Source organism: Pleurodeles waltl, chromosome 3_1, assembly GCF_031143425.1.
Source record: "Pleurodeles waltl isolate 20211129_DDA chromosome 3_1, aPleWal1.hap1.20221129, whole genome shotgun sequence".
Classification (NCBI taxonomy): Eukaryota; Metazoa; Chordata; class Amphibia; order Caudata; family Salamandridae; genus Pleurodeles; species Pleurodeles waltl.
In genome coordinates, this window is record NC_090440.1 from 1981210764 (window position 1) to 1981234089 (window position 23326).

At 38.6% G+C, this 23326-nt stretch overlaps 1 protein-coding gene across 9 annotated transcripts in view; it reads left to right on the forward strand.

Annotated features, from left to right (window-relative positions):
- RPH3AL (rabphilin 3A like (without C2 domains)) overlaps positions 1–23326 on the forward strand; it is a 920330-nt gene that overhangs the window by 347632 nt on the left and 549372 nt on the right. For all 9 annotated transcript variants that reach the window (XM_069226390.1, XM_069226384.1, XM_069226389.1 and 6 more), the window contains 2 exons: positions 4285–4371; positions 7812–7955. In XM_069226390.1, the coding sequence (XP_069082491.1) occupies positions 4295–4371; positions 7812–7955 (221 nt within the window). In that variant the 5' untranslated portion in view covers positions 4285–4294. The remainder of the gene's footprint in view (positions 1–4284; positions 4372–7811; positions 7956–23326) is intronic.

Below are 23326 nucleotides of genomic sequence, written 5' to 3' on the forward strand. Positions count from 1 at the left end.
ATTAAAGCTGAATTGCCCATTCAAAGGCAAATTGATACTAATTCCACCAACAGACCTGAGAAGTTGAGTGGTAACATTTTCCCATCAAAGACAGGTGGGATTGACTGGTTCTTAAAAAAAGAAAACGGTTCCAGTTGTATTACTGATGGCTGGAAAAGGATGCTCAGGTGGCAACATTAATTAGTGGGTGTGATGGAAGAAAGATGTCTGACAAATCCCTTCATACCCATAATATACCTTTGTCTCTTATGGAGTTTCCAAAGTCACCATGGGAAAAGATAAGGATGGATTTTATTTGCCCCAAATATTTTCGCAATGAAAATATGAAGTATGCTCTGGTTGTGGTAGATTAGCACTCCAGTTGGGTTTGTCACAAATTGCTTAGAGAACCCAATACCAAAATCACTATTGATATTATTATACATTTCTTCAGTAGGGAAGGTATTCCAAAGATTTTAGTCATGGATAATGGTGTACAGCAGTACTTCCCAAATGTTTTAGAACCATTACCCACTTTTTTTAACAAAAAAACTTTCACAACCCACCTAGCTTAAATGGACATGAGGAAGGTGATTTTATTTTTTAAAGTAACTAAAGCATTGTATGGTACCACACTGTAGTTTACAGACAGTGCATTTTTCATTTTTTAGACTTGTCAGGCTTAGGGTCGTCTTCCTCCCCAACTTTTTGTCTTCCTCTTCCATTTTCACTGACTTCGTTTTTGATGGCCTTAGGACTCTATGTGCAATTTACCACTGCTAACCAGTGCTAATGTGCTTGTACTCTCTCCTCTAAACATAGTAATATTGGCTTATTCCCAATTGGCATATTGAATTTACTTATATGTCCCTAGTAAAGTGGTACAACATGTACTCATAGCCTGTAAATTAAATTCTACTAGTGGGCTTGCAGCACTCATTGTGCAACCCAATTAAGTAGCTCCTTAAACATGTCTCAGGCCTGCCTTCGCAGAGCCTGTCAGAGCAGTTTTAAACAGCCATTTCAACTTGGCAAAATAAACTTTGTGCCAGACCCTAACCTTCCTTTTTATTAATACCTTTATGTCACCCCTAGGATATGTCCTGGATAGCCCAGAGTGCAGGGTGCAACGTATGAAAAAAATTGTACAAGTATGTTTTACATGTCCGGGTAGTGAAAAACTCTCAAATTCATTTTTCACTACTGTAAGATCTATCTCTCCCATAGGATAACATTGGAGTCGACTTATTGCATTTTCTAAGTGTAATTTCCAAACAGAAAGAGATAAACAGTTCACGTTTGATCTCTCTGTAATCATTATTTAAAATCCTAACTCATAGTGAAGTCCGATTTTAAATTACAATTCTAAAATGCCACGTTTAGAAAGTTGGCATTTTCTTGCTTTAGCCATTTAGTGCTTGAGGCCTGCCTCTGGTCTTATGGCTTGCTGACAGTTGAGCTTTGTGTATTCCTCCTAAACAGCCACACACAATAGGGAAGCTAGGTATGCCTGGATGGGCCTTCACTGGCAGGTTAGGAGGGAAATGCTGGACACAGCCCCACTTACACCTGGATAGGCTGCATCCTGCATCCACACAAAGGGCTGCATACCCTCTGTAGTTAGTCTGGAGCCAGAGCGAGAAGGCAGGATGCCTGGCGACTTCAAAGGTAAACTTCTAGAAACTTCTCTCCCACTTCAAAGACATAACTAGGTATAAGTAGTGGACCAAAGGCACCACCACTTCAGTACACTTCTAGACCTGTGGATACTCTGCCAGGAAGGAGTGCTGTACAGCTACAGGACTCCCACTCTGCTAGACTGCATTCTACTGGATTCCTGCTTTTCTGTGCTGACCTGCTGCCCTCTTGCCTGGGTGAGAAGGACTGAACCTACATCTCTTATACCCAGAGTCACTCCAATGGCTAGTTGACTGGCCTCCTAATCTGAAACCTCAGGGACATATCAGGCTTCCAACAACCTTGCATCTGCCCCTTGACTCGTCCATTTGTGAGTCTATGCCCCCAAGTGGTGCCACCCCAGTCCTGGGCCCTTGGAAGTCGACATAAAGTGCTTTACAAGCCTCTGTGGACCCAGAAAAATTGGTGCATCTCCTCTTTTGCACGGCACAGCCCTGAGCAAAACCGACACATCTCCACTGCTGCATGGATTGGACCTGTCACAAAGACCTGCATCGCTGCCGTGACCTCTTCAGAACCACCACTGCGTTACATATTCTCGCTGCAGGCACTCACATCTCTCCTCAACGGCAGCCTTGACGATGACTCCGAACTCCACATTGCAGCCTCACAGCTCTTCAGAACCGACGCATCGCCCTGACTGAGTGCTGCATCCTCTATGCTGGACTTCACCGCAAGCCCCATTGACAGCATCCTCGATGACGACGCAGGCACTCGCCCCACAGCCTCACTGCATCTCAGAACCAACACAATGCTTTGGCTGCACAATGCATCGTCAACACGGATTCTACGCAACACTCCGCAAAGCAGGATCGAGGGTACTTTTGTTCAGGGGGCCTTACTGGGTTCCTGTAGCTGGCCCGCACTCCACTGCAGTCGGTCTGAACTTGTGACTTTGTTGGATTGGAATTGGACTTGGACTTTTTTTATCTTGTTTTTTTATTAAATTAAGCTGTATTTGTTAAACCTGGAGTGGGAACCTTTTTGAGTGGTGTTTTCACTGTTTTACTGTTTGAATTGTTCACACATTGCTTCTGAGTTAAGACTCACTGCTTTGTGCCAAGCTACCAAGGGGTTGAGCACTGGTTAATCTGGCATTTTGCTTGTGCCTTATGCTGAAAAGGATTGTGGTTGCTGCTTGCCCAGAGCTCACATCCTAGTCAGAAAATTTCTCATACCATTGACATGGCTGCTACTTTTGCACAGACATACAGTTTTACTAATGAAGCTATTTTTCGCACAAATTATAATGTGTGGAAATTGTGTTTCAGTGAACAATTATCATTTGTGAATCAACAAGTGTCTTGATTTGTGTTAATCTTATTAAAATCTTTGTTTCCATCACACTTCAGAATTGCAAAAAAATGCTTCATTTTAGCTGTCCTAACTGCTGAAAGTGTACAGTTCATTTATTGATATTTACGTTTTGATGTGTGTTACAAACAAATTATATCCTGTAGCATTTCCTTTCACACTCCTTGTATCTCAGCAAGATTGTCACGTAATTCACTTTACTTTTCTTACTCTGACTGCTAATTAATAGGAGTTTGTAAACACCAATCCCAATGTTAAAAACACATAAGCAGCAATTTATCTGAAGACGTAGCTGAACATTTGATCGTTGTTAATGCGCAGAAAATGTGACAAGATAAATACAGAATTTAAAGGCATCCTTATTTATTGTTTTGACTTTCGCGACCCACCAAAAATTGGCTCGCAACCCACAGTTTGGAAACACTGGTGTACAGCTCAAATCTCAGATGACGGGCTCATTCCTCTCATCACTGGGTGTTAAATATTTAACGGTGGGACTTTACAGTCCTCAAGTTACTGGCGTGGTGGAGAGGGTAAACTGCATAATAAAGGACACTATTTACTTGGCAATTTCTTTGGGTCAGGATATCCAGATGGCAGTTGCCAAAAGGCTGTGGAGTTATCACAGTACTCCTCACTCGAACACAGCAGTTATACCATTCATACTGTTAAGGGGTAGACATCGTTTGAGTGAATTAGTTCCTGATTGGGTTTTACAGAAAAGTGGTGTGGAGCATAAGGTTCCCAATGTACTAAAGGTAGGTCAAAAAGTGAAAGACATGCAAATTAAAAGCTAGATATGATGATTGAAAGATTGGCAAGGATGTAAACTTTGCGGTGGGGGACATTTAGAATAAGGCAGCAGATACCTTCCAAAAGTGGTTCTTAACAACTTTACCCCACTAACCATAGTTAAGGTTTTAAAACATGCGGTTGGAGTTGGTAGTGAAGAGTGACAGAGTAAAAGTAGTGTGGCAAAGGTGGAATCTGGTACTTAATGTGGAGTATGTAGTAAGTGTGACGTGTCATCTAATGTGAAGGTGGATAATGGGGAATGAGGGTGTTTGATAGAGAGAGGAGCAATAGTTTGTTGAGTAATTCACACAGTAATAAGTTCCCTTGTTACCAAGGGAATTCCTGAAGTTCACTTAAAAGGGGGGAGTTTTGAGGGACCCTGGGGAATTGTGATTCTGCCACAGAGAGTTGTGATTCTCCCAAGCATCTTGGTGCAACTATGAGAAGAGCAATGAGTATTTTTTCTTTAAAGTGATATTTGTTTTTTTTCTCTTGCAGACTAATCACCATGACTGATACGATATTTGGCAGTGGTGCTGATCAGTGGGTATGTCCCAATGATCGCCAACTCGCTCTCCGAGCCAAGTAAGTGAAAATGATAAAAAATGACAGATGCTTCCTGTGCTTTTCTGTTTATCCTCTGGTCTACAAGTCAGCCTTTATACCTTTTCATTTTACAGGTGTTTCTGTAGGTACTGCATCAGATTGGTCAACAGTGGGTTCAGATCATGAATTAGCGTTGGTAAAAGGCCCAGAATTAAACTTAAACCAATACCACCGCCATGTGACAAAGCGGGATTGGGGGAAACATTTATGGAAGCATATTATCTGGACGCACGCTATAGCACTTCCCATACAGGTCGGCAAGATGTAAGCGAGGGTTACTGAGGGGATGTCTAGAGTAACTCTGACTTGAAATAAAAGTGATAACACAGCAATTAGACCAAATGTACTCCCTGCTTTATCATAATATTGATACAAATATGGGACTGGCTCGCTAAACCAGTAATAATAAAGCCTCCATTTTTGTAAGAATGCCCGCTACAGGGAAGAAATTCGGAGAGATTCGCTCTGAAGCTATATCTGAAAATTGGATTGCACTTTATGACTTACTCTATGCTAGACTGGCCACGCTATTACAGGGGGTGTTGGTGGGAGGGAGGGTGTTACCTGAAGGGCCCTCTGAATCAAATACATTAACTAACACTGACACTATTTCAGGCAGTCTGTACAAAGCACCCAAGCCATGAGCTGAAAATAAGTGAAATACAGGGAGTGCAGAATTATTAGGCAAATGAGTATTTTGACCACATCATCCTCTTTATGCATGTTGTCTTACTCCAAGCTGTATAGGCTCGAAAGCCTACTACCAATTAAGTATATTAGGTGATGTGCATCTCTGTAATGAGAAGGGGTGTGGTCTAATGACATCAACACCCTATATCAGGTGTGCATAATTATTAGGCAACTTCCTTTCCTTTGGCAAAATGGGTCAAAAGAAGGACTTGACAGGCTCAGAAAAGTCAAAAATAGTGAGATATCATGCAGAGGGATGCAGCACTCTTAAAATTGCAAAGCTTCTGAAGCGTGATCATCGAACAATCAAGCGTTTCATTCAAAATAGTCAACAGGGTCGCAAGAAGCGTGTGGAAAAACCAAGGCGCAAAATAACTGCCCATGAACTGAGAAAAGTCAAGCGTGCAGCTGCCACGATGCCACTTGCCACCAGTTTGGCCATATTTCAGAGCTGCAACATCACTGGAGTGCCCAAAAGCACAAGGTGTGCAATACTCAGAGACATGGCCATGGTAAGAAAGGCTGAAAGACGACCACCACTGAACAAGACACACAAGCTGAAACGTCAAGACTGGGCCAAGAAATATCTCAAGACTGATTTTTCTAAGGTTTTATGGACTGATGAAATGAGAGTGAGTCTTGATGGGCCAGATGGATGGGCCCGTGGCTGGATTGGTAAAGGGCAGAGAGCTCCAGTCCGACTCAGACGCCAGCAAGGTGGAGGTGGAGTACTGGTTTGGGCTGGTATCATCAAAGATGAGCTTGTGGGGCCTTTTCGGGTTGAGGATGGAGTCAAGCTCAACTCCCAGTCCTACTGCCAGTTCCTGGAAGACACCTTCTTCAAGCAGTGGTACAGGAAGAAGTCTGCATCCTTCAAGAAAAACATGATTTTCATGCAGGACAATGCTCCATCACACGCGTCCAAGTACTCCACAGCGTGGCTGGCAAGAAAGGGTATAAAAGAAGGAAATCTAATGACAAGGCCTCCTTGTTCACCTGATCTGAACCCCACTGAGAACCTGTGGTCCATCATCAAATGTGAGATTTACAAGGAGGGAAAACAGTACACCTCTCTGAACAGTGTCTGGGAGGCTGTGGTTGCTGCTGCACGCAATGTTGATGGTGAACAGATCAAAACACTGACAGAATCCATGGATGGCAGGCTTTTGAGTGTACTTGCAAAGAAAGGTGTCTATATTGGTCACTGATTTGTTTTTGATTTGTTTTTGAATGTCAGAAATGTATATTTGTGAATGTTGAGATGTTATATTGGTTTCACTGGTAATAATTAATAATTGAAATGGGTATATATTTGTTTTTTGTTAAGTTGCCTAATAATTATGCACAGTAATAGTCACCTGCACACACAGATATCCCCCTAACATAGCTAAAACTAAAAACAAACTAAAAACTACTTCCAAAAATATTCAGCTTTGATATTAATGAGTTTTTTGGGTTCATTGAGAACATGGTTGTTGTTCAATAATAAAATTAATCCTCAAAAATGCAACTTGCCTAATAATTCTGCACTCCCTGTATAGAATAGAGTACTCCTTTCCAGGCACAGAATGCAACACGTCCAATTTAAAGAAACCCATAGACTACCCAGTCCAGCTTAGTTCAGGCTTATACTGAATGTATAATTAGATTATATTTAACATTAGTAGTATTTAGGAAAATGTACCAAGAAATGAACTACAGACAAATGACATGGAAATGCCCAGTAATTGCCAGCCTCTGGGAAGATGTCATTGGCACACTGAAGAGCTCAGTGGCACCCATAATAACATTAACACTCAAACAATGCTCATTAGTCCCACATCAAAACCCGAGGCGGGGAACAATGCAATATTGATATGTAGCACTGGAATTGATTCATTCGAAACAGTCAGAGGGACAAAAATAATACAATATGGATGAATGGTCAGAATAAGTAAGAAAGACGGCAGTGGAAAACTAGAGTAAGGCCTAAAAATAAAGAACCAACTCATTGACTTTCAAACCACGTGGAATTGTAAATGATCCTAATTAAGTATACATGTTGTCAAACTGCCAAAACGAAAACTTCACAAATGCAGTAAAAAGTAAGCGAACATATTTCCAAAGATAGTTACTGATAGGGGATCAGAAAAGTGAAACTATAAAAAGGGGTTGGCAAAGTGTACAAATTGGATGTTTTACACTGAATCCGTGTATAAATAGCAATGTATGTAATATTTTGGGAATGTGAAATGTAAACCACAAATGTTTTCAAATAGGAAACACTGTGTGTTCAAGTCAAAGATTAGGGTTGGAGGACTAATAGCACAGGTTGAAAACTGAATTGAAGATCCTGGTAAAAACTGGCTTGCAAGCTGTTTAGTTCAGAGCTCAGTTGAGAAGGAATCTCATACGGTTCCAGATGAAGATGTGGTTGTCCGTTCTTTTTGCAGGCATCCACAAACACGCACTTTAAAGGCTTCAACCGCCGTTATCCTGCAGTCCTATGAACGATCCGGATCTGTATGAATCAATTGCAGGAATTTTTATTTTTATTTTAGGAGGACTACAAAGCAAGATGACCACCTTAATGTTTGAAGTTCAATCTACAGGGAATGATTTTAAATTATTTAATTTGATGTGGCTGGTGATAGCTATGTTCTTCAGACATGACTTTAATACTTTTTAAGGTTTGAAGCACATTTAAATAACTGTTTTAATTTCGCCATTTGGTGTTTTTTGTGTTCTAGACTTCAGACTGGGTGGTCGGTCCACACGTCCCAGACAGAAAAGCAGCGCAAAAAACAAAGCCTTGAACAAGACGAAATCGAAGTCATCCTGGAGGTTATTAGAAGGGCAGAAAAACTAGACCTTATTGAACAGCAAAGAATTGGGTAATGGTTAATTGAAACCAATTGCACTTTGTTGGTATGGAAAATGAATTTGAACTATATATATATATATATATATATATATATGTGTATTGTTTTAACATTTTCTCTCATTGCTAGTCATGGCTGTTGCTTGCCTAGTTTAATACAGTGCAACATTTTAGTATTCATTTTTGGAATGCACTCTTTTGATTTCGAGGATATAATCTAATTATTAGGGCCAATCTCTGACAATACAAGCTGCTATTTTCCAACTCAGTACACTCCACTGTCCTTTCGTTATTTATTGGATTCGAAAACTAAAATTCTTCTCGATAAGGATGTGCCTACAATTTGTTGTGGGCCCACGTTTTTCTGCTGTTTGTCTGAAAATAATTACTTTTGAAAGCATACCAGTGGCACTTCTAATGTCTACCTTAAGAAGGAGGACGCCTTTAAAAGAGCAGACCATTACGCTGTAATAAGGTTATCCGCATTTCATAACCTTCTTGTCCACTGCACTGGGTTGTACTCGGAGTTAAGCACTCGCTCTTTCATTTGGCTCAGGCTGATAACAAAGGTAAGGACATCACTCAGACAGCATTCAGCGGTACGCTGCACTAAATTTAGATAGACCATTGTGCTCTTTAATGGAGACATATTTAATAAATTATCCCCCCCGTGGGTAGCCTAAAAGTTTCCCTCGGTCTCTGCAGTGCCACTTGTAACTGAATGGCTTAAAGCAGGTTTTTCCATCACTGACATGTGCTGTCCTTGCAGTAAATATTATCCATTGCACCCAGAAGCTCAATTGAAGGTATAAGTAGTGCTTTTATGAAAGCTATAATGACTGCCTCTGTCTTGCTAATGGATACCTCATTGCTTCTCTCTTGGATAGGGAAGCAGGAGCTGAGCACGCTTGGATGGGAGAAAGAGATGCGGGGTAGTTTGCTCTGGTAAAGAAGAGGAGGATAGACTCACTTGTGACTAAATGGCAATTACAACCAGAGCCGGGGGAGCAGAGAGAGGCAGCCGTCTTTTATCATATGAGTTACTTTGTGAGCTAACATGTGAGGTCAAATAATATTTCATGTCTGTTGAGTGGGCAATAAGTTACTTTTGAAAGTATCTTCCTATATGCACTCATAGGGTATCTTTGGTATGCAGTAAGTCTGTGCTAGTATCCTACCAACCTGCATATCCCCCCACCACCATTCCTGCCCCAGTTATTGCCTCTCCCTCTTGCCTACCAAAGTTCACAGCTCCTGCTTTACAGTGGGTGTAGGAGGGAAGGGAGAGGTACAGGCAGGGGCCAAAGTTATTTGTCTTTGTCCATGCTGGGACCTGGAGCAAGGATCTTTCTGCCACCCAACGGTTTTCACTGGCAACAGGGATGTCCCACTATTAAGCTATACTACCATCTTCTAGCCCCCGTTCCTGTCTATACGTGCCTTCAGCTCAAGAGGGCTTATAATACAGGTGAAGAACAGTGATTGGTATCTACATTTTAAGCTGGTTTATTGGCTTCACAATCATATTATTACACAGAGGGGGCTAATATTTGTTAAACCTGATGCCAGCTAGAGCACATACTCCTAGGCAACTCAGTTGGATATTTTTCTTTTCTGTGAATTTGTGAAAAACTTACAGATCAAGACTTAAGGTGTTACTGGAGGTGAAAATCAATTCATAGAGGATCCAGCATTATTTCTTCCTAAACATCTTCGCAGGGTCATTCTATTGCTTCAATTAATGTAGATTCATTTTTGACAAAAGTATGTACAAAAAGTTAGTGGACAGATAAGAAGACTTTCTTAAAGAAGATAAACATCAAATAGATGGCTTATTGTATTAAGGAAAATTCATAAACCTACCTTCAGTTCAGTTAAAGTAGCAGGCTATAAATTGACTTTCTGATTCAAAATTGGCTGGACACCATGGAATAGCTAAGACTAACAGTAAGGAGTTTCTTTGGTGGTCAGGTATGTTCATTGATGTTAAGAATTATATAAAAACATGTTCATTCTGTCCTTTGAATAAGTTCACTAAGTAATCCAATGACGTTGCTGAGATATTTATCTGGTCTGCCTCATTATGTTAGTGGGTTTTATTGTAGAATTGCCCGAAAGCCAAAGTTCCACTTTGAATTCAGTGGTTGTAGACCATTTGACTAACATGGATCATTTACTAGTCTTGCTTGGATTGTTTACCTCTAAAGAGTTAGCTCAGATTTTTGCACAACACATTCATTTACATAGTGTGCCACAGTTTCCGATCACTGACAGTGGATCTCAAATTAAAAATGACTGTTTGCCTTGTGTAAAGAACTATATACAGATGTTTGTATGTTCCTTGTTACCATCCTCCTACAAACGGCCAAACTGAACGGTTGAATCAATCTGTTGAACAGTATTTGACATACCACGCCTGGTTAACTGTCAGAGTCACCAGATCCTCGGTCAGGGTCTGCGCACGTTCCCAACACGTCCACCACTGAACAGCTCCAAGACTCTGATAGATAAATCACAGAGGCTAAGAGAGTTCAAGTGGGGAAGAGGGGATTAGGAAGGGAAACAGCTGGGAAGGAGACCTGTAGTAAGAAAAAGGTTAGAACACACAATATGAAAATTATATCTTCTGAAATCAATACTCTACTATGATTCTAAGCATAGTCATTCTGAAAACATGAACAATCTAAGAATTAAGTTTAAAATGACTAAGTTTCAAGATGGCCGGATACCTGTAAGGGAATCAAGATGGATTAAATGAAAACTTTCTTCAAGTTCTTTCCTTTACATGAGAATCAGAAAAACATTCTGACTAAGTTTTAAACCAGTCATGTAAATCCTTTTTTGAGAATGCATACTAGAACCATACAATATTGCATCTAGAAACTCTGATCTTCTGTGTATTCTTAAAATGTTTCAACACAAATTGCGCATATTGTAGATTTATATATATAAATGAAGGCTATTGCCGAAACGCGTCGACATTTGGTTGGGACAGCGTGTGTTTGTTCCTTGCAGGCACTTGAGAGATTTTTTATAAGTGTCATTTGCTTATTTATACTCCTTTATGCGGTGTCAATTTAACCTGCACTTGAACTTTTTCAATAAATTGGAGCCGAAGATATTATATACGAGTGATTTTCAATTCTACATTTCACGAGCTCGTCTGGATATTGTGTAGCCCTTTGGTGTGTGACTGAATTGCACCGTCTTTTTTGAAAATGTTATATATATATATATATATATAGAAACACTTAACTTCGGCAATTCCCTTGCCGCTCCTAATCGCCAATGGTGCCTGGATAAGACGCGCGCCACCACGTCTGACATACAAACACAACCTTATTTTTTAATAAGGCAACCGGCACTCCGTGAATGTGCAGATCTAAGGTTTAATACAAACAAACAGGAACGCGTTTCGACGTCTCCGCCTTTCTCAACCTGTGTGGGCCGCCATTTTTGCCCCATTTAAATACAAGTGCATTTCTTAAAGCAACAAAGTAACAAAAATACTGATAGTTAAACATATAATATTTACAACATCCATCATTACGCCTAATTGCAAAAACATGTATACATGCATATATAAATAAATGCCTATGAATTTTACCTCCTATTTTACATGTTATGTCTATGAAAACCTTGTTCTTATCCAAAAACGAATCTAATCTAAGTAGTAAATAGAAGCAAATATGTAGGCAAAGATAACAAAAAGAAATTGAATTGAAACTCTCATACTAGTTATTAACTAAGCATAATTCAAAGATTAATTGCATACCTTAATCAACGATTTACCAACAACAAAAACAAAGCTATACTATACTATGTAACCATGGAAAAATCTTAGAAGAACCGTTAAACATGTTGGTAACACATATAAATACTGCAACGACCATGATATAACACAATAGCAATAACTATGTACTTAAACCTGTGGAATATTCTGGTACCATTGTTTTCACGACAGTAAAGAAAATATTATTAATTTTTAATTTTTAATTTTTATGAAATGGTACCATATGTCTCATGCAGAAAAAAATGTGTGTATCAACAGACAGAACATGTGACTAAAAAGGCCTAAATGAAAGAATATACTGAATAAGGAACCCACTTAGTTCAAATGAATATATAATTCTTCACTAGAGTTTAATCCTACTGGCTCTCTAGAATCAAGTGTCAAAATATATCTGGATTCCAACTTTCTCAGGTTTTTCTCCCTGTCCCCTCCACGTACATCTTTTTTTATTCCGTCAATTACACTATATTTGATACTTTCCATTCGTCCTGCATGGAACTCATGTACATGTCTAGCAACAGGGTATGAATCGTCTTTGTTGGTTATCGCCCTCAAATGTTGGAGTATTCTTTTGTGCACTTGGAGTTTAGTACTACCAACATATATCTTGGGACAACTGTCTCACATCGCTTAAGCAGTAAAGGTGGAAAGAAAAATAGCAATACACATGATGATACTGCTAATGTTAGATACATAACCACGTTTAATAGGGCTCATGAATCCATCAGAAAGATTTTACAGAAACATTGGCACATGCTAAAAAGTGATCCTGTGATAGGCACTAATTTGAATAATAGGCCTACAATAACATATAGAAAAGGGACGTCAATGAGAAATGTCCTTGTGAAAAGCGATGTGAGACAGGGGAAGACTATGCAAAGTAGCTGGCTTCAATCGCAAAATGGATTTTTTAAATGTGCCAAATGTAAAGCATGTAAAAATAGTGAAAACATTAAGAGTATCCAGCAAGGAGACAGAACTATTCACACCATAAAAGGCAGATACGACTGCAGGAGTGAATATGTCATTTACATTTTAAAATGCAGTTGTCCCAAGATATATGTTGGTAGTACTAAACTCCAAGTGCACAAAAGAATACTCCAACATTTGAGGGCGATAACCAACAAAGACGATTCATACCCTGTTGCTAGACATGTACATGAGTTCCATGCAGGACGAATGGAAAGTATCAAATATAGTGTAATTGACGGAATAAAAAAAGATGTACGTGGAGGGGACAGGGAGAAAAACCTGAGAAAGTTGGAATCCAGATATATTTTGACACTTGATTCTAGAGAGCCAGTAGGATTAAACTCTAGTGAAGAATTATATATTCATTTGAACTAAGTGGGTTCCTTATTCAGTATATTCTTTCATTTAGGCCTTTTTAGTCACATGTTCTGTCTGTTGATACACACATTTTTTTCTGCATGAGACATATGGTACCATTTCATAAAAATTAAAAATTAATAATATTTTCTTTACTGTCGTGAAAACAATGGTACCAGAATATTCCACAGGTTTAAGTACATAGTTATTGCTATTGTGTTATATCATGGTCGTTGCAGTATTTATATGTGTTTCCAACATGTTTAACGATTCTTCTAAGATTTTTCCATGGTTACATAGTATAGTATAGCTTTGTTTTTGTTGTTGGTAAATCGTTGATTAAGGTATGCAATTAATCTTTGAATTATGCTTAGTTAATAACTAGTATGAGAGTTTCAATTCAATTTCTTTTTGTTATCTTTGCCTACATATTTGCTTCTATTTACTACTTAGATTAGATTCGTTTTTGGATAAGAACAAGGTTTTCATAGACATAACATGTAAAATAGGAGGTAAAATTCATAGGCATTTATTTATATATGCATGTATACATGTTTTTGCAATTAGGCGTAATGATGGATGTTGTAAATATTATATGTTTAACTATCAGTATTTTTGTTACTTTGTTGCTTTAAGAAATGCACTTGTATTTAAATGGGGCAAAAATGGCGGCCCACACAGGTTGAGAAAGGCGGAGACACCGAAACGCGTTCCTGTTTGTTTGTATTGAACCTTAGATCTGCACATTCACGGAGTGCCGGTTGCCTTATTAAAAAATAAGGTTGTGTTTATATATATATATATATATGTATATATATATATATAGTAAACACCATAAAAGGAATGTGCACCATGAATAACACAATATGGATTCAGGAAAATATATCACATAACTTGTCAACTCGAATATTACATGATAAATATCTTAGAATAGTGGCAAACAATAAACAACATGAATTAAACTCGAGGAGAGAATCGTGCATCTTGCCGATTCGAGTGTCACCATGTAAGATGCCCAGAAATTATAGTACGCAATGAATATCAAAGTCAAATCATCATTAAACGAATCGCACGTCTTGCCGATTCGTAAACCACGATGTAAATGCCAAGAAATAACAGCTCACAATGAACAACAAGATCAAAGTACAATGAAACGAATCGCGCGTCTTTTGCCGATTTTTAAGTCACCATGTAAATGTCAAGAAATGGTAGCGCGCAATGAACAACAAAGTTAAAACACCATAAAACAAATCGCGCATCTTGCCGATTCTTAAGCCACCATGCAAATGTCAAGAAATGGTAGCGTGCAATGAATAACAAGATTAAATTATCATGAAACGAATCGCGCGTCTTGCCGATTCGCAAGTCACCCTGCAAATGTCACAAACACTCAAGCGCATATTTCATACGCGCAAAGTACTCTGTCAAATCATAAAAGAATTAGGCCAAAGAACATGAGAGTTCTCGATAACGGCGTCGGGAGGCCAGCCCAACCACCGTCTTACCGCCCAGAACAAGGATCTCCAAATGAAGAATGAAAGTCAGATGTCTGGAAGATCAAATAGGCCACCGGGACAGGAGCTCAGGAAGTAGCTGCTGCTCTGCACCGGGACCTCTGAATAGTGAGTACTTGGAGCTGGACTGGCTCCTTTTTATAGAGTCTTGGCCCAGCCCACAATCACACCCAGGCATGTTGCAGGGAAAGTCTCTAGAAGGCCCTTGAAAGGGACCACACCCTAACACACTCTGAAAGCCTGCAGCAATACATTGCAAATGAACAGCATTTGTAAGCACATTAAAAATAGTCTTCAGGATTGAACTGTGCAATGCAAAAGGTTAAACAACAACATATCAGCACAATGCATAAATTACGTTGTTTTGAGAGTGCTGGGTTTTTGCATTCTAGTCGCCAATAGAGCGCGCACTGCCCTGGTGTTGATACTAACAAAGGAGGATTGGAGTAACCCATTGTCGTTAGCAGAGTTGACATACAGTAATACTGACCATTCATCTATTGCAGTGTCACCTTTATTTTGAATATATGGCCAGTTAACAGAGTTGACATATAATAATACTGATCATTCATCTATTGTTGTGTCACCTTTATTTTGAACGTATGGCCACCATCCTCATATATTCCCTTGTAACAGGCCCTCTCTATATCAGTTCCTTCTGTGCAATAACAACTGAGTTGATAGACATTCAGAAATCAGCACAGAAAACATCGGGAAGGCACAAAAAAGATCTCAACGTGTGGTTGACCCAAATCTATTGTTTGGAGGTCAAACGCTATATCTCTTGCTGCTAGGAATTATCTCCCTCTGCTTCACTTATCATATTGCATTGCATTCTGCATGATAACGATCAGGATAATGTGAAAAATAGATCCCTACAACATTGTCTGTGCAGGACAGGAGCTATAAATAAAGAGATCATGAAATTACACAGGCTTTGTAACTAGATAGTTGAGCTCTGCTTCAACAACAAGACCTCAGAACAAACCAACCAGGATCACAAAACCTTCTACTGCCTCAAGAAAAAGTTTTTTCTGCACCATTTTCGAATCATGGGAGGGCACCGGTCCAAAATACTGACATAGTATATGTGAGATACACATATTTTATTTTCATACTGCAAAGGAACAAAACAGGTTTATAATAAGAAAACCTTTAAAAACACAATTTTATGTTAATGGTTTTCATCAGTTCTCAATGTTTTTTCATAATTTCACTTTCCAGTGACTAACTACTTTCAAAATTGCATCATTTTTATTTCCTTTGGTTATCATAACATCTATTGTTCTCTATTCCAATGCATGGATTTAGTTATAAGCCACTGCATCACAATAATCTTCGCAGCCAACCATTCATTTTGTTTATTAGTAGGCTATTAGATCACAATTGATGTCACCGCCAGCCAACATGTTTTTCTGAACCATAAATCATCAAAGATATTACATTCATCATCATTATTTATTTTTGTTTTGCCATTACACGGCCCTAAAGAAGCGGAAGATTCCACGAAAAGGGTTTGGTGGCAGAGACATCACTTTTGAACTAATGGCCTAAAAAGGAACATAATGACTGGTTGGCTATGAAAATAATTGTGATCCAGTGGCCTATAATTGAACGCAAGGACTGGCATAGAGGACACTTTGATCTGGATGATAAGTAAAGGAAATAGAAGTGATCCAATTTTAAAACCAGTTATACTCTGGAAAGTGAAACTACGCAGTGTCATTTGAAGCTGATGAAAACAATTAATCTACGGTGGAGTTTTTATTTCGTTTTGTATAATAACTCTGTCCTGTACCTTTATAATCTGATATTAAAGTCGTTCATACACAATGTGAAAACTAGCAATTATTGCTCCCTGAAGTAAACCCTTCCTTTTTCATTACATGCCTGTAGCGTCGCCAGCAGCTGCAAAACTTGAAAAATAAAACAATAATAAACCGTGTTTATTATTGTTTTATTTTTTGAAGGGGCTGGGGCCATGGGGGATGACACCCATAGAGGGGGAATGGTGTCCGCAAGAGAGCAGCGTTATGAGTGGCCGCAGGGCAGGCTGGGAGCCTGTGCCTTCAGTGGAGCTTCAGCCATGACTGAATTTTCCTGAAAGTTGAACCTTGAGGCCAACCAAGGCAAACCTGATCTGTCCGGTCAGATTAATTGGCAGGTTACACAGGGGCTGGCCCATCAGAGTGATAGAAACACAGCTCTGAAATGTACTGGACATAGATCTGAAGTTGCAACCAAATCTTTTTTCCTTTAAGAAGTAATAAGACAACAAGAAAATGCCTTTCCTTGCCATTGGAACACCACCTGGACCACCACCCTATAAAAAAGGGATCAATTCTAATTGACCCCCTCCTATCACATACTTTTCCTGAGTCCTCATAGAAATTGTTTTACAGAATGCAAAGTCAACTTTCGAACTTGCAACCAACTTCACCGCCAGCACTACAAGTAGACACGTTATGAAACAATTAAATAAATAAAATATAAGCTGCATCTTTCTTAGCTTATGTTTTTTTACCTGCATCTTCCAAGTAGATTCCCTGCCACTTGAAAGAGTCAGGGTTAAAAAGTCGAAAGCAAGGCAGATCTCACAGTCACATGCCATGGACAGTTGAGCTAGACAAATTGCAAAGGCCTGTACTGTACTGTTACTACTAAAGTATGTGTACCTCACAGGATCGACTGCAAATGTGTTATAGTAGTATCGACTGCAAATGTGTTATAGTAGTCTTACATGCTTTGGCTCTTGACTGCAGTAGTAATTATACAAAGCTTTAGCCATAAGGATATTTAAATTATTTCAAAAAAATCTTGATGTAACTGCCATTGTTGTAAACGCTCTCTAAAACAAAGGAACCAGAATAAGCCCTCCAAACAGGCAATAACAGCACGATTCACACAATTCCAAACATCTGTATTCTTCATCTATTAATGTTAGATAAAGCTTAAGATTTTGATGTATTCAAATATAGCCCTACAAAACTCAAGAGTAACATAATCATACTGGATATTGAGAACTAGGAGTTCATCTTATTCTATTGATATCCAAATATAACGAAGCCACGTGAGTAGAGGGTGACCAACATCCCAGAAATACAGAAGCAAGGTTGTAATGGTAGTACATTGCACCAAAATGGCATGTTTCAGGTGTTGTCATTTAATAATATTTGCTTCATAGTTTTGTTAACAAGACAGTAGTGGGCAATTTCTAAATTGTGCCACTACAGACTTATAAAGCCATTGCTCCTGTATCTTAAAACACAAAAGCAATGTTCTTCATCGAGGGTAGGCGTAGCTATAATTAAAACAACACAAATGCATACAATTTTTCATTGTCTATCATTAGGTAAAACCCCATTCACCTTGCCAAATTGATCAGGTGAAAGAAGTGGGTGTTCTCAAACCAATAGCCGACGCATCTCGATTAATTTTCAGCCTTCTTTATGCCCTGTGGTGCTAGATGTTCTGCACGCTTTTAACACACTTCTAGGAAATTAAGCTTACACCTGTTTAAGGAATTCAGTTGTTCTTTTTCACAGAATTCATGCGCTTCTAACAAAGATCTCACTAGGTTAATTTGAGACAACTTTACCGATTAAAATACAGTCAAGTTCCTTACCCCCAAGCCTCTGCACATTAAGCCGCATAAACAGTCCCCCTTCTCCACATCCAAGCATGCGTCTACAAAATCATATAGTGTAGTATGACCTAGACAACATGTCAAAAAATCATGCCGCATTGTTTATACATTGGTCTGACAAGATTATCTTGAGGCTTCACTTCTGGATTTGCCGTGCCTGTATATTTTTTACTTTACGTTTATTTAACCACCTTTACAAAGATCCTGTGGCTCCGCATGACAAATTGCACATCAAATAGAATTTTTTTTAACATTATGAGTAACATTTGAATCTGACCACCCATTTTTGATAGATCATTATTCCTCAAAAGTTCTTCCAGATACGAAAAGGAGTTTTATTTTAAGGGTTCTTGGTCTACGTGACTGATTATAATGTGTTGAGGACATCCTAAAAAACATGTGTCATGCGAGTAAGTGTTTTTTTAATGTTTTTCTAATCCTATGACTTGAATTGCTTTGCTCTGGGATAAAGCTTGTCTAGGTTGTGGTGGCCATATATATAGGTTGTAGTTGCTTTTTATTAGTTTCAAATTTTAAGTACATCTTGTTGGTCAAGGCATCTGCATTTTACAATATTCCTTCTTGAAATACTATAATGACTTTATGGATCTTTTCCTTAGAGATGTAATTCTTTGTTGTTGTTTTTTTACTGAGCAGTGCAAAACGATTAAAAATGTGATTGTTCAAGAATCAGGGGAAGTAAGCAAATTGGATCCATCTTTTAGATCATTCAATCAAGTTTGCGAAAAAAATTAAGCAATACTGAATTATGTATCCTTCAGATTATACCTAGTTAAAGTGCAAGATGCAAATCAAGTGCATTTTAGAAAGTAAACAGAAACAGGTAAATGAAAGCCCTCTTTAGCTGTCCAATTAAAGTTGCTAAAAGGCTAAGCAGTACCAAATTATAGATACAGTAGATATGAAGAGTGTAATGAAAGTGCATTGTAGCAACTAAGCACAATAATTCAATACGTCTCGAATACCAATAAGTAGACTTTAAATGCTAGATAGTGAATCCACAAAAACTGGTATAAAGTGCATCCTGTTGAATAAAGTCCATTAGGGTACTGAAATGTATATGGAGTATCACCAGAAAATAGTGTTACCTGTTCAAATACAACCCTACTCATTAAGATTTTTACAGTACATTCTAATCAAAAGCCTTCCAAATTGCATAAAACTTTGGTAAGCTCTTATTTCTTATTTCTTATTTCTTATATATATATATATATATTCAAACAGTGTAATTCAAGTCATTTTAGTAAGCAAGTGTTTAATTGTCAGCAATTCTTTTGAAATCCAGCACTCTAAAATCAGGGAAGGACCAATAGACATAGCAATAAAAATAACATAATGAATGCATTTCGTCAGTGTGTCTATCTTTGTAGACTATTCAAACAATGCTAAACTTGCTTCAGGTGGAATAGTAACCCCCATTAACTTACTCAAGCCTTGGAAAATATTCCAGAAATCATGCAATGCCAGACAAGTAATGAATACGTGTAGCCTGTCCCTTAAAGCATTTGACTGGCACCTGTAGAAGAGCCCTGCTAAAGCAGGATATATTTTGTGAACAGTGTTAGGAGTATAGTAGGATAGCCACCGTGAAAGAAATGCCATTCTTTTAAATTTGTAGCCTTCAAAACCTGATGTCCCATAGATGAATTACCCTGCCATTCTCTTAGCGTTATTCTGCAATTGGTGTTTCTTAACATTTTGTATAGGAAACCAATGATGGATTTGAGTTTTGTAGTAAAACCCTGTACCAATTCCTGATCCCCAACAGTTTGTTCTTAACCAGCAGCTTCATGACTACATGATATTTTTCACTCGAAATCCCCTGGATCCTTACATGTGTAGAGAGTTCGAGAAGTGGGTGGGGTGTGAAGGGAGAGTATTGCAGAGAGAATGCAGGTGACGGATTGGCACCCTGGCTATGGCCTGCACCTGAAAAGCTTTAGTAGACGGCCTTAAGGACCCAGACGCTAACTCAATAGCATCACAGAAGGACACCCCCGAGCAGGCCGCCACATGAGCCCCTCTTCCAGGGTCCCTATTGACCAGGGTTCCCAGTCCACGCTTTCATCATGAGGGTAATGCAAACTCAACACGTCTTCATTCAGACTTGGAGGCACTAGAGCATAGCCTTTCGCAACCCATATGAGGATATTTCAATTGCAACTCTTTGGGGGGTCGGGTGGGTTGAACTTGCTGTTGGTGGGGGGGGGGGGTTCTATTCTATATGACTGTTTTGCAGAGTGTTGCAACAATTGCTTGCCTGTAATTCACTTAGGCTCACAGTATGTGTAATATGTTTTGGAAAACCCAACAAAATTTGTTTAAAGAAAAATACAAGAGATCTTTCACTCTTCCTTTAAGATTTTGTTTGTCAAGAAGGTGCTTGTTTGTACATAGCTAAAAAATACAAGCCAAACTGTGTGCCTACCTTTGCCCAGGTTTAGCATTTTTGATTAGAAACAACAGTACCCACAAAGGAGAACCATTTTTCACTTCAGCTCTCTAAGGTCTTATCTAGAAAAGCCAGCTCCATATATCTACACTGTTTTAGAGGCCTAAATGAATTAACTGCTTTATGCGAGCTGAAATGGTATTAACAAATTTATATTGTGTTCTTTTAGGGAGCTTTGCAGATTCTAAAAAAGCTGGTAATTCTATTCCTGATTCTTTTATTATTGAAAATAAAAAGAGATTATCATTAAATTCAGCATCATGGGTAATTCGCAAAATATCATCTAAAAAAGATTCTTGGAAATAGTCACAAAGCTTTAGGGCAGGGTCAACTTCCCCAATTGCTTATTCAGTTGTAAAAATGACAGATGAATCCTAGGATACTTAATTTTACAAACGGATTTCCTAAAGAGAAAGTTGATTTGTTGAAAGTACCCTCCATTAGCCTTAGTTTGCACATTAAAAAATAAGAATAGTGACATAATCAACTTTCTAATAAGAGAGACACGGCCAATCAGAGTTAGCGGAAGAAGCAACCGCTTATGCGTCTTTAACTTCAAGCGTAGCCATGTAATAGTTCAGATGGAACAACTCAGAAAAATGTGAAATTACAAAAATCCCTAAGTAGTGAATTGGGCGCTGTGGAGGCAGTTGCTGTTCTAGAACTTGCGGGTTGCCCTTTCTGATTGCCATGGACCTTATTCCCTTGGAGTTGATGACAGTTGCAACTGCATCCTTATTAAGGTTCTGAAGCATCATTAGAAGTTGCATGGGAAAGTTAGACTTTGCTGCTATAATGCCAAGTGACTGAAACAAAAGCCTTTTCGGTGTTTATCATTACAATTGCCAACTTCGCTTTCTTCATTGAAAAATAGTCAAATGTCTGTACTAAATGGCTTGTGTTTGCAACTATGGATCAGGAGGGTAACAAATCATTCTGTTCTCTTTGTATGACTTTCTGGGTCACAGGCTTCATTCGTGGTGATAAAACGTTTGTAAAACGTTTATAGGCATTATTTAATAGACTGATATGTTGACATGAATTAACATTTTGAGGAGAATTATCTCTTGTAAGGAAACTAACTACTATCGCTTCTGTTAGGGAAGGAGTTATTGAAATTCCCTACATTATTTGATTAAATAGCTCTGTTAAAAAAGAGGAACAATTCCAAAGAGAATTCCTTATATAACTCTATCAGAATGCCATCATTTCCAAATTCTTTAGCTTTTCTCATTGATTTAGGTTACATCTCTACCTCAAGTGTAGTCACTTTGGCTATAAGAATTTTTTTCTGGGCCTCTGCCAATTTAGGTAGTGCCCCCGAGCGACGTTTGTGCTCCTTGTTGGCCATGGAGACCTGATCTGACATCTGATATAATTTTTCATAATGTTGAAGAAAAGGTTTGCTAATACTTTGACTCTGAGTAAAGTATTCCTTTGTTTGAGGATTGACTCTCATCTGAATTGTATTGTTATTTGTTCTTATCTTAAAGGACCATGTGAAGAGGCTACCAATTCTCTGGCTCTCTTTGTATGTTATTTTCATTGTATATTTCTTCTGCCATGAAATAATCTTTAAGGTTGCAATGCGCTTTGGAGATAATTTGATTGTCTTTAGTTGCTACTCATTGGCTGAGATGTTTACCAGCTTTCTATTACATTTTGTGGCTCTTGTATTGTTCTCAATGTTACTTGAGCATCTAATTCTACTTCTAGTGAAACTATTGAGTGGTCTGAAAATGCATTAGCCCTAATGGAAGTCATGCCTATTCTCATATTTTGGGAAACTAAGAAAAAAGTAGCCAAGATGCGGTGTTAAGCCTATGTGAAAAGTATGTAGAGTGTAAGAAGTCTGAATGATCTACACACCAAGGGTCACAAATGGCAAGGTCTTGCTGGAACTGAAGTAGTATTGCAGCTGTTTTTGGTTTCAATCGCATTGCCTCCTTATTTGAAGTGTCTAGCTTTACATTTTGTATTAAATTAAATTCCACCCTTACAGCGTTCATTGAGTCTCATAAAGTTGGTAAAATGCCTCTGTTTCGTCTTCGATTGAATCATAATAATCAAACCAAATAGAAATATGATCTATCTACTGAGACTTTAAGCCAGATCCATCTGCCCTGTCCATCTCTTTTAATGTTTTCTATTTCCTGGTTAATTTTAACACGTAGTTAAATCGTCACACCCCTCCCCCCCTGAAGATGAGAAACAGGCATGAGAGTATCACTAATCTGGGCTAGTTTGTTTGAAATATGTTTCTTGTAAAATCTTGATTAGTGATCCGTTGGTTGTCACTTTTTAAATTCAGTGTGTTTTTTTCAAAGAAATCATTAACGCTTCAATTCCCCCTTCTCTAATGCTTCTGCTATTGGTGGCTGCGGTTTCCATGTAAGATAGCGTTCCTTTGCATATATTTCCTAGAAGTCAAATGATGTCTCGACACAGGAGCCAACATCCACATTCCTGCAGTTTGGCTAACCCGGAAGATACGTCCTTATAAAGATGTAGGATAATCAAAAGCAACATCAACATAAGTGGGGTTGTACGTTGCACAGGGGAAGCCACTGGGCGCCACAGAAAGCAGCGTTTGAAGGCCTCCGGCATTACAACACCGTTTCCACTACAC